At 52.6% G+C, this 11,640-nt stretch overlaps 1 protein-coding gene across 2 annotated transcripts; it reads left to right on the top strand.

Annotated features, from left to right (window-relative positions):
- Window positions 1-3,509: 3,509 nt before the first annotated feature.
- Window positions 3,510-11,495, top strand: GTPBP2 (GTP binding protein 2). 2 transcript variants are annotated; one of them, XM_059077607.2, is made up of 12 exons: window positions 3,510-3,729; window positions 5,631-5,657; window positions 5,944-6,128; window positions 6,466-6,574; window positions 6,777-6,974; window positions 7,275-7,449; window positions 7,609-7,828; window positions 8,255-8,390; window positions 8,510-8,568; window positions 9,179-9,350; window positions 9,804-9,968; window positions 10,196-11,495. In XM_059077607.2, exons 1-12 carry the CDS (start codon window positions 3,544-3,546, stop codon window positions 10,370-10,372), a joined length of 1,809 nt encoding a protein of 602 aa, XP_058933590.1. In that variant the 5' UTR covers window positions 3,510-3,543; the 3' UTR covers window positions 10,373-11,495. The 2 variants fall into 2 exon arrangements, with proteins under 2 accessions (XP_058933590.1, XP_066862387.1); XM_067006286.1 differs by lacking the exon at window positions 6,777-6,974.
- Window positions 11,496-11,640: the final 145 nt, after the last annotated feature.

Below are 11,640 nucleotides of genomic sequence, written 5' to 3'. Positions count from 1 at the left end.
CCCTTTCTATAAAAGTCTTGCATTTTGAACAGCCCCTCAGAGTGCCTTTGTATTTACTAGATGGAATGCTGCCTGATTCATGAACTGTTAAATAAAGCCACTTAGATCTTCAAATCTTCAGTTGAACTTTGTTTTTTAACAAGACCTTGAGAAACAAGAGCATCCTCTATTCAAGGAATAAAAAGAGTTCAGTTTATGAAGAGTTAAGGCTGTGATGGACAAACAGGAGCCAGATCATGGCAAGGCTTTATAAGCCACGTTAAAGCGTTTGAACTTGATCCCGTAGCGGGGTGGGGGAACCTTTGAAAGATTTAAGTAGGGGAGTGACATAATTACATTTACATTTTATAAATTTAATCTCTACACTGGGTCTAGATTACAGACAGGATAAAGGAGGAGGCAGGGATACCAGTTAGAGCTAGCAACTGGAATTACCCAATTGTTGGATTGGCCAAAAAGTTCGTTCGGGTTTTTCCATAACATCTTACAGAAAAGATGGTGAAAGAGGCCTGAACTAGGGTAGTCACAGTGGGGTGGAGAGAACTGGGTGAACCCTAGAGATATTTAGGAGGTCCAATGAGCATGGTGGTTGAGCCCAGGAAGAGGAGGAGGGTTAGAGAGAGACTGTCGAGATGACAAGCAGGTTTTTTACTTCAGCAACTCTATGACCAGTCGTGCCATTCAGTGAAGGAGGGAACACCAGAGGAGGACCAGCTTTACTGGGGTATAGGTAAGGAGAAAAGATGAGTTCAGGTTTTGATAGGTTTACTGTTCCATTGGACAGTGAAGAGATATTTAATAACACCATTAGGAATAGAAATATGTATTTGAGAGTCATCAGCATGGGAGTGAATAAGATCACCCAGGGAGGTTGTATAGAATGAAAATGAGCAAGGATCCTGAAGACACTAATGTTTAGGGGATGAGCAGAAAGAGAGAGAGAATCTGTGGAGGAGACTGAGGAGTAGCCAGAGACGTAGAAAGAAAAATAGACAAGTATTAGGTGATAGAGGCCAAGAAAAAAGTGTGTTTCAGGAAGCAGGGACCAGAGATCAAAACATACCATAAAAGTATAATGATTAAAATACTGTGGTGTTGGCTCAGGAATAAACAGATAATAAAACAGAAGACAGTCCAGAAACAGACCAATGTATATGTAGATCTTAGTATATGATGAGGGTGACTTCTCAAAGAAAATAACTTGAAACAACTCCCTATCCATTCAGGAGGGGAAAAAAATCAAGTTAGTTCCTATTACACATCCTACATAAAGATACATTCCAAATCAATTAAACATCTACTGGAGAATAATCCATAATTTAGGAGTGGGGTTGGCTTAGACATGACTCAAAACCAAGAAAATATAAAGGGAAATATTGCTAAGTCTGACTTTAAAACATATGTAATATGTACTATACACAAAGAATGAATGACTAATAATTACATACCAGGAAAAAAGTCTGTATGTATACATCCATTATCTACCTCACAGGCAACCACATCATAAACACCTCATAAGCAACCCCTCCAGGAAACTAGACACATATAACACCTTCCATCTCCCAGGACCCTGATCTCCTCCTGGACAGACATCCCTGTTCAGCCTACTCCTCTGCCAGCCTTCACTCCTGTCTGTGGTTAGCCAGGTTGTTTAAGAATGGATATCAGAATGGGTTATCCCTTCCCATCTCTTAAAAGTTCTCCACTTAGGAGGCAACGGAATTGGAAAGAATGAAGTGAAATTGTGTGTGTTGGGGTGGTTGAAAGATCTATGATGGTGAGAGGACAAGTGTTATCAGGCGAGTGCAGCAGGCCCTGGTTATCAAGAGACCCCAGAGCTGGTGGTGGTGATAATGTTGGGGGACTAGTCTTAGCTCTCACTTCCAATCCCCAACCTTCTTTAGATCTCTCACTCAGCCCCTAAGTAGCAGCTTCCCTGGTGGGGTTGTGTCCCTGGCTACAGTTGACCTCTGCAGCAAAACCTTCCTTTAGCAGAACAGGGTTGAGAAATCACGTGTGCTTTCAACCACTGAAGACCACATAATTGGCCGGGTCTGCTAGGCCCTTTTGCAGATTTTGGTCCTGCTGTCACCGGTTTGGGGAGCTATGCCATGTGGACAGCAACTACGTGATCAGTAACTTGCCTTTCTCCTTGTGGTCCTGGGGGGAAGCCATGGACTCCACCAAGTCTGAACCCCTGAAAGGATCACCAGAGGTAAGCCACTGTTGCTGCTTCTAGTTTTCCAAGGAAAACTGAGGTCTGGCGGGAAAGGCTGTTTTATTTCTGGGCCGTGTGTGAGTATCTCGCTGTTTGTGAAGAGAGCGGAAGTGGACATACAATGGGTGAGTGGTGCATAGGTGACAGCCGCGGGGCTGGGAATTGAACTCTGACTCCCAGGTCAGCAACACTAACTGCTTCTCCACTCTGCCTTTCTAGTGTCTCGTACACTGGTTTATGTCACTGAATGTGTTTACTCTTTGCTGACTGCAAGAGCCCTAAAGAGCAAAAGAGACGACTGCTTGGCAATAAAGTCAGAAGTCGGCAATCCCCTGGGCCCTTGGCCAAGTTTCTATTCCTGGCAACTTACCCCTCCCTCGCCTTGGTTGACGTAACCTGAGCCCCAGCCCCGCCCCAAGTAGGGGCCAGGCCCCGCCTACAGCCCTGGCGGTTTTAAAGCCAAACTCGGTTCTCCTGGATTGGTTCCGCTTCAAAACAAAGGGGAGGGGCAATACTCGCTGCGAGCCCTCGCTACAAGGCTGGTTTATGGGCTCGGGCCTCTTGTCGGGGCCACCACAGTATCTCGGGCTGCTAAAACCAGCCCGCGGAGGGTGCCAGCCTGGTAATAAACCAGTGACTACTATGTAAAGGTGGCATAATCATCGTAAAAATAAAAGCCGTAATTAGGCTAACCACCATCCGCCTCCGCCCTGGCATTGGTCCTGACTCACCCAAACGGCACCCCGGCCGTCGAGGGAGAAACTGAGTCACGGGCGGAGCCAGTAGGCTGGAGGGACCAGTCCCCCTGAGTTCTGCAGCTCTCCAATCCAAAACCCGTTGTCTGGGATCGCGGTAAGGTGCTAAACCCAGAAGCGCCTACAAAGTTTGATTCTGATACAAGCCCCCCGCCTCTGATGACTGCCCCACCACCAGGCCCCAGGAAAAGACCCGCTCAGCGCTTCGAGACTGGGAACCAGACTACAGCTCCCTTAGGCCTTTGCGGGCAAAGGCGCGCTCCTTGCCTACGCCCCGAAGCGACCCGCGGCTCCTTGCGCCGCGATGCCGCCTGGGAGTTGTAGGACGGCGGCGAGCTCTTTCCAGGGAGCTCGCAGGCTTGAGGACTCTATATCCCTTGGTGCCCTAAGGCTGTTTCTGACGCGACCCAGTGGCCAGGGAGGGTGGGGGCGTGGCCTGCGCAGGGCCCCACCCAGCCCTCCTCTGGCTGGCTCGACTCGGCCGTGGCAGTAGGCGAGGCAGCGGCGGCGGCGGCGGCGGCGGCGGCGGCGGGGGGGAGGGGCCGGGCGGGGGGCTGGCGGCAGCGGCGGATGGACTCGCGGGTATCGGAGCTGTTCGGCGGCTGCTGCCGGCCCGGAGGGGGCCCGACCGTGGGCGGAACCCTCAAGGCTAGGGGCGCCGGCGGCAGCAGCAGCTGCGGTGGCCCGAAGGGGAAGAAGAAGAACGGAAGGAACAGAGGGAGCAAAGCCAACAACCCCCCGTACCTGCCCCCCGAGGTAAGCACCTGAGAAGTGGCGGGGTGAGAGGAAACCACTCCTTCCGGTCCCAGGACTCCAGGAAGGCGGGTCAGAGAGAATTAGTACCCCCTTCCGGTGTCAAGACCCCCAGGAGAGGAGAACCCTTCTTTCCGGTCCTAGGACCCTAGGGAGGAGAGACAGAGAGACTGAGCCTCCCCCTCCGGTGTTAGGACCCCGGGGAGGAAGAGTGGGGAGGGGGATCTCCCCACTCTGATCTAGGTAACTCCAGAAGTGGGGAAAGGGGATCCCACCTGCATCCCTTTGGGAAGAGCAGAGTAAAATGCCCCGGTCCCCTCCCTGCTGCAACAGGAGAAGGGAGACTGCATCCTGGGATGAGGAGTTAAGAGTTTTCTGAACTTGTTCCACGGGGAGGAGGGGAGTACCCGGGAAAAGAGCAATATGTTCCGTCCTTACACACACACACGCGCGCGCGCACGCACACACACACACACGCAGTATGTTCTGTCTACACACACACACACACACACACACACACACACACATACACACACACACACACACATGAGAAAAGTCAGGCTTAGTCCTCCCGCCCTTTCCCTGTCCTATGAGGAAGTGGGGACAGCCTCCACCTTCCTGCTCCATCTGTCCCTAAGGCAGACAATAACTGCTACTTTGTCCCTCTTAGAAAAGGAGAACCCAGGGGAAAAGCCTCATCAAGTAGTTACAAAACTTTAGCATGTATGAGAACCACCTGGATTGCTGCTCCACCCCTAGAATTTCTGATTCAGTAGGTCAAAGGTGGCCCTGATAGTCTGCGTTTCTTATAAGTTCCCAGGTGATATGAATGCTGCTGGTCCTGGGACCACACTTTGATAACCATTAGCCTAGACCATTATCTTGTACCACTTTTTGAAACCATCCTAATTCTTCATCTCCAGCAAAATGATAAAAGGGAAGGTCTTTACTGATGGGAAAAGATCTCCTTTATACTCCATGAGGTGGAGATTATGGGTGAAGACCTGTAAGAGCCTGGGAGTCAAAGGGCCTTGAAGGGATGGAATGATGACAGGAACGGGAAAAGAAAAGTAGAATGGTCAGGGAGGAGGAGTGCAGAAATGCAGGACAGGCAGAACAGGCAAATCTCATATCCTTTTGTACCCAAGAGGGGCAGGCTCAGGCAACAGGATCCTTCTATGTTGGGTCACCTGATATAGGGAAGAGGAGGAGATTGTGGGATGGACTCAAGATTTCACCTCAACTGAGGCATGAGAGTTAGGGGACAGGAGGGGAAAAGCCACAGTGAGTCCTGTTTGTGGCGTCTGTCTCCTTCATTATATTTTGAGTTTCTTCTCTTCATCTCAACCCCAGCTTTGGAGCCCTGCCTCTCTTTCACCTGGACTCCTTTCTTATCAGGCTTGTAGTGACCAGTGCTGAGCTCACCCTTTGGCCTTGCTCCAGAACCTCTTGCAACCTCTCATTCTTGATGTCATCAGCTGAGAGGGGCAGGCAGAAAGGAAATGGTGTCTCTCAGATGAGTGGCAAAGAATGGCCTCAGCAGCCTGGACACGAAGACATAGACTTGTGGGGACAACAGTTTGAGGCCCTAGGGGGAAGGGAGGGGGAGAATCTTGCATCCAGGAAGAGCATGCTGCCAGTGATCAAAAAGGGAGGGAATCCGGGTTCTGTTCCTGGCTTAGATGGGTGACTGACTGTGTTCTCAGAGGCCTTTCCTTCAGAGAGGTCACACTGGGACTGAGTATAGGGCTGGTATGCCATGACCTTTGACAGACACCTGCCTAAGCAGGTGCAGCTGAGGCTTCCTGCTCTCTTAAGTTAGCTGCCTGGACCTCAGTGGGAATCAAGGGGAAGTAGGGGTTAGGTCTGGACAGTGTGTGGTAACTGCTTCTGTTTCTTTTCAGGCTGAAGATGGAAACATCGAATATAAAGTGAGTCTTAGGTTGGGGAGGGTCAGGTTGTCCTTGCTGGCGTGGGATGATTTCTTTGAGATCCTTCTAACTTCATAATCTGTAGTAATTTAAAGATGTGGTTCAAGGTAAGGGCTCTGTACCTCATTCTGTTGGAAGAGGACTCACTGTTAGAGGAGGTCAGGGATGAGGGTAGTCAAGAGGAAAGGGAAGGTCCTGGTCCTTTTGGCAGAACAGATGGGGAGCATGTGGGTTCAGGAGGAGCATCTCTGACTTTACCTTCTCATGATACCTCACCTGCCCTAAGCTGAAGCTGGTGAATCCATCCCAGTATCGTTTTGAGCACCTGGTGACACAGATGAAGTGGCGGCTCCAGGAGGGCCGCGGTGAGGCTGTCTACCAGATTGGAGTAGAAGACAATGGGCTGCTGGTGGGGCTGGCTGAGGAGGAGATGCGGGCCTCCCTCAAGACCCTGCACCGGATGGCGGAGAAGTATGCTTCCCCTTCCCCTTGGTTCTCCTTTCCCTAAATCTGGACCCACGCATGCCCAGTCACCTAGGGCCTGCCTCCTCTTGACAAAGGGCTGAAGTGGGGAGGGTTAGTTTTCTGGGATCCTCTGCATTGGATCCAGGCTTTTTTGCTCCTTTACTTAAGGTTTGTTTGTGTAAAGGAAGCTGTGGATGTGGGATAGACTGGAGGGGGGGTAGGAAGTGAAGAAAGGTGTTGGGAGCTCTGTGGGAGGTATGAGAAGGCCATTGGTCCAGAGCAGGGATGGAAGGGGGAAGGGGAGTACAGGTGAGATGTGGCAGCTGTGGCCTTGCTGTGACAGGGTCGGGGCAGACATCACTGTTCTCCGGGAGCGAGAAGTGGACTATGATAGTGACATGCCCCGGAAGATCACCGAGGTGCTGGTACGAAAGGTCCCTGACAACCAACAGGTGGGCCCACACCCTTCCCTGCCTCTCATGCCCATGCTCCCTGGGAGGACCCCGTGGTGTCAGACTCTCCCCTGGCCTGGGACCCTAGGGGGGGCGTCCAGCTCATCGTTTGGTCCCCAGAGAGTGCCACTGTCGTTGACCTTAACTCTCAGTGGAGAGAGGTGAAGGGTTGGAGCCCTGACCTCTGACAATTCATCCACAGTTCCTGGACCTCCGTGTGGCTGTCCTGGGGAATGTGGACTCAGGGAAGTCAACTCTGCTTGGAGTCCTGACCCAAGGAGAGCTGGACAATGGGCGGGGCCGGGCTCGGCTGAACCTTTTCCGCCACCTGCATGAGATTCAGTCTGGCCGAACCTCCAGCATCAGCTTCGAGATCCTGGGCTTTAACAGCAAGGGAGAGGTGCATGCAATCAACGGGACCCAGTGGGACCAGACTCTAAGGATGGGATGGTAGTGGTGAAGGACAGAGTCTGAGGTCAGAGTGTGGAGACTTTTTGGAATAGTGTAGACAAAGGCCCTGAGGGCACTGAACCAGCTCTGACCTTCTTAGAAAAACGAATGGGGAGTCAACTGAACTAAATCTGAAATGGGGCTCAGGGTTAAGAGGCAGGGTCACCCAGGGACTGGTTTAGGTCCTGGCAACTCTTGAAGGGTTGGGGAGGCTGGCAGGGGGCACTGAGAGCCCTGGGCTCTGGGCCAGGTGGTGAATTACAGTGACTCACGGACGGCAGAAGAGATCTGTGAGAGCAGCTCCAAGATGATCACCTTCATCGACCTGGCAGGCCACCACAAGTACCTGCACACCACCATCTTCGGCCTCACCTCCTACTGCCCTGACTGTGCCCTGCTCCTCGTCAGTGCTAACACTGGGATTGGTACGAGGCATCGGGGCAGGGATGGGGCTGGAGGGGGGTGCTGACTCTCCTACCCTGGGCCTCCTTAAATCTGGGAGCCAGACCAACTCCCCTCTTGCTCTCTCCTCCTTCCCTCATTCTAACTCTTCTTCTTGCTGCCTGCCTGCCTTCTCTGAGCAGCCGGCACCACAAGGGAACATCTGGGGCTGGCACTGGCCCTGAAAGTGCCCTTCTTCATCGTGGTCAGCAAGGTGGACCTGTGTGCCAAGACCACAGTGGAGAGGACGGTACGCCAGCTAGAGCGGGTCCTCAAGCAGCCTGGCTGCCACAAGGTCCCCATGCTGGTCACCTCTGAGGACGATGCCGTCACTGCTGCCCAGCAGTTTGCCCAGTCCCCCAAGTAAGCCTTTCTCACTCCAGAGCCCTAATCCACAGGGATGGCTCCACAGGGCCCCGGAGCATGGGGTACCCCTCCCCCTAGGGCCAGACCAGTTCTGGTCCAGTTCTTTGGTTTTTCAGGTTGGGATTGTAGGAGGGAGTCTTTGCTGAAGGCTGGACCCTTCCCCCAAGCCAGCTTTGCTGACGCCTGGGAACCTGGAGACGAAGTGCTGTGCCAGGCATTTCCATCTCCCTGGGCTCTGGGATGGGCCTCACGTGCCACACGCCATGGCTCACAGAGGGCCCCAAGCTCCTGAGAACTTTAGCAGACAACAGAGAGGAGCCCCTCGCCACTCCAAGAGAAGCTCACCTTTCCATGTATAGGGCTCCAGCCTCTGCTTCCTATTGGAACTTTCCTCATCTGCCCATTCCGTGCTTCCCTCCACAGTGTCACCCCCATCTTCACACTGTCCAGCGTGTCTGGAGAGAGTCTGGACCTGCTCAAAGTCTTTCTGAATATTCTGCCGCCACTCACCAACAGCAAAGAGCAGGAGGAACTCATGCAGCAGCTGACGGAGTTCCAGGTAACTGGCCATCTGAACGGGCAGTGAGCTGGGGATCTGGGAGGGACCAGTTCCAAGCCCTGAGTCTGTTTAGAGATTTTGGACCTGCCAGCCCTTGATAGAATCTTCTTTGGCTTCAGGTGGATGAAATCTACACAGTACCAGAGGTGGGGACAGTTGTTGGAGGGACACTTTCCAGGTGAATTGCCTTTCTTGCTACCCACCCTACTCAGCCCTCACATACCCAAACTCTGGAAGACATCATAGCCCAAAGGAGACCCTGGAGTTGAACAGAGCCCATCTAAAGGATGTGCTTGTTTGTAAATTAGGCTTTCACCATCAGAGGAGCTGGAGAAAGTTTGTGTATTGGCTTATAAGGGAAGAAACAGTATTGCTGCTTATTAGGACTCTCCAGGCCCCTGGGGGAGAAGTGTGGGTCTTGGCCCCAGGAAGAAAACTAGAGTGCATCAACTGACTTCATCTCCAACTAGGGAAATGAGAGGTCCCTTAAGACTCTTTTCCAAAGCAAAGAATGAAACCCAAGGGGATAATTGCTCTTTCAGGGATCAAGTGCTAAGGGTCAAATCAACAGGTACCTGTCTGCCAGCATCACTGCCAGCCTTTCCTGGTGTCAGCCTTCAGTCTGAATTCTGGACTGGGGCAAGGCACTCATCTCCCCTACCTTCCAATCAGAATTTAGGGTCTCTTTCTCCCACCCGAGGGACTCAATCTTAGAAGGGAAGGACCTAGTAGAGAAGCAGGTAGGGGGGCTTAGGCTGACGCTGTGCCACCTGCCCTGTGGGCTGCAGTGGGATTTGCCGTGAGGGGGACCAGCTGGTGGTGGGCCCCACGGACGATGGCTGCTTCCTGGAGCTGAGAGTATGCAGCATCCAACGCAACCGCTCTGCCTGTCGTGTGCTGCGAGCTGGCCAGGCCGCTACGCTGGCCCTCGGGGACTTTGACCGAGCACTCCTTCGCAAGGTGAGGTGGGAGGGTGGGTTGGAGAGACAACACAAAGAGAAATGCCTGGGAGGCTGGCTCCTTGAATGGGAAGCATCTGTCTAAGGTGCTTCAGGGGAACTTGAAGAGAACCTAGTCCCCAACCCAAGAAGCTGGTTACACAGACTGTCCGTGTATGAAAAAGGCTTAGGCTACTCATAAAGTGCAGATCACTAAATGTGAATTACTGTGGTGCAAGCCGAATGTCCAGGACTCTAAAAGTACTAAGCGTTAGAAGGGTTAGAGGACATGAAAGTTGGGTAAGGAAGGGTTCCCTCAAAAAGAAGAGTTTTCCATATTGTCTTGTGAGGTCTTTGTGTTGGAAGTCCTGGAGGAGGAGGAAGTTGAGGAGCTGTAAGGGGTGTGAGGGTGGCCGGAGAGGAGAAGCTAATGTGAGGTCTGCCCTTCCTGGGTCTGGGGGCTGTGCCTCCCTAGGGCATGGTGATGGTGAGCCCAGAGATGAACCCCACCATCTGCTCGGTGTTCGAGGCAGAGATAGTCCTGCTGTTCCATGCCACCACCTTCCGGCGAGGCTTCCAGGTGACAGTACACGTGGGCAACGTACGTCAGACAGCAGTGGTGGAAAAGATCCATGCCAAGGTGAGAGGGACCCAGCCATGCCCCTGTTTTCCCAGGGAAAAGTCAGAATTCTGCTTCCAGAAAGGAGGAAACCCTGTCCCCAGATTCGTAGAGCTCCCTTATCCCACAAAGGAGACAGAGCCCCACTTGGGGTGGGCAGACGCCTGCTAGGCCCCCAAGGGTGGAGAGCCAAGGCTGGTAGAGACAGGAGGTGCGTTCCAGGGCCAGTGACCATGTATCTGCTGCAGGACAAGCTGCGGACAGGGGAGAAGGCAGTGGTACGTTTCCGCTTCCTGAAACACCCAGAGTACCTGAAGGTGGGCGCCAAGCTGCTGTTCCGGGAGGGTGTCACCAAGGGCATCGGCCATGTCACCGACGTGCAAGCCATTGCAGCGGGAGAGGCCCAGGCCAACATGGGCTTCTGAACTCCTCCAGGCAGGCACAGCTCTACTGCTGTCCCTACAGTACATAAAGTGACTTCTGGCCATGCTGCCCCGTTGGCGGCTCTGCGTGTTAGTAGGCTAGGGAGTGAGGGGTGCTCTCTACTGCTTGCTCCCTGCCACCTTTTCTGGAGAGACGCCAAGCTTGGTGTGACCAGGGAGGGGCAGTCCTGAGGGAAAGGACAGGAGAATTCAGGGCAGTGCTCAGCAGCTGTGTGTCCGCCTGGTTGGCTCATCAAGCCTGGCATCCCTAATGGCCTGTCTACCGGAGGGAGCTGATCGCCGCCACATTGGCCCCACTGTCAGGACTGGGCATGATTCGCCGGTGTGGTCCCTGCACGTCAGGAATTGTCACAACAGCTGGGGGTGGTCCTCAAAAGCACTCCTTTTTCTATACCTCTTCTCAAGGCCATGTAAGTTGCCCATCTCTACTTGACTGTGGACAAAAGCTATCTGCTCCTGGCCATCTGGTGGCCCAGGGTCTGAAGAAATGGCACAGGGACAGTGAATGGCAGTGCTCCCACCCTGTGCTGAGACACGAGGTCTGCTCTTCAGCTTTGTCTCCCTTCCCTGCTTCACTCAAGGGCCATGTTCCCAGTTCCTCCTCTCAAAGGCCCCACAGGTGCTATTTGTTGTGCTGGCCCAGGTGTGGGGCCGCCAAGCTAAGACTTGGCGTACCGAAGGTCAGCTGCATGTCAATCAGTCTTGTCCCCTCCTCTGCAGTGATGTGTTAGTTTTAATGCTGGATCAAACAGGTGGTTTTGCCACAGTCCCCAGACTGGTGGCTGGGGACCTGACTCACAGCTCCCCATCCTGCCCCCATGTTAAGTCCTCTCTTGTTTTAGTAATTTGTAGTGATCATTCCTTTCCCTCTGTTGCAGGGAACCTGGAGGAAAGGGAAAGATGTTGCCATACTTCCTATTCTTTAGAGCATGGATTCCCTCTTTCCCTTTGTTAGTGTCCTGGGTTCCCATGGGCTCAGGGATTTGGTTGAGGTTTCTCTGCATATATATATACACATATATATATATGTGTGTGTGTATATATATATATATATATATTTAAATACACATATATATATTGTACAGAATAAAAATGTTTTATTGAACACACTGTGCTTATGCTTAAGACCCAGACGCATCTTCCAGAGCTGGATTCCTCTCCAGCATCAGAGACAAGTGAAACTCTTACACTGCTGAGCCCCGAATGGGGGAAGAACCCATTTGGTATCTCATTCACCCTGCTTCCTTTCC

The sequence above is a fragment of the Kogia breviceps genome, chromosome 10 (assembly GCF_026419965.1).
Source record: "Kogia breviceps isolate mKogBre1 chromosome 10, mKogBre1 haplotype 1, whole genome shotgun sequence".
Classification (NCBI taxonomy): Eukaryota; Metazoa; Chordata; class Mammalia; order Artiodactyla; family Physeteridae; genus Kogia; species Kogia breviceps.
The sequence above is the reverse complement of the archived record's forward strand: the minus strand, read 5'-3'. Positions and strand labels throughout refer to the sequence as shown.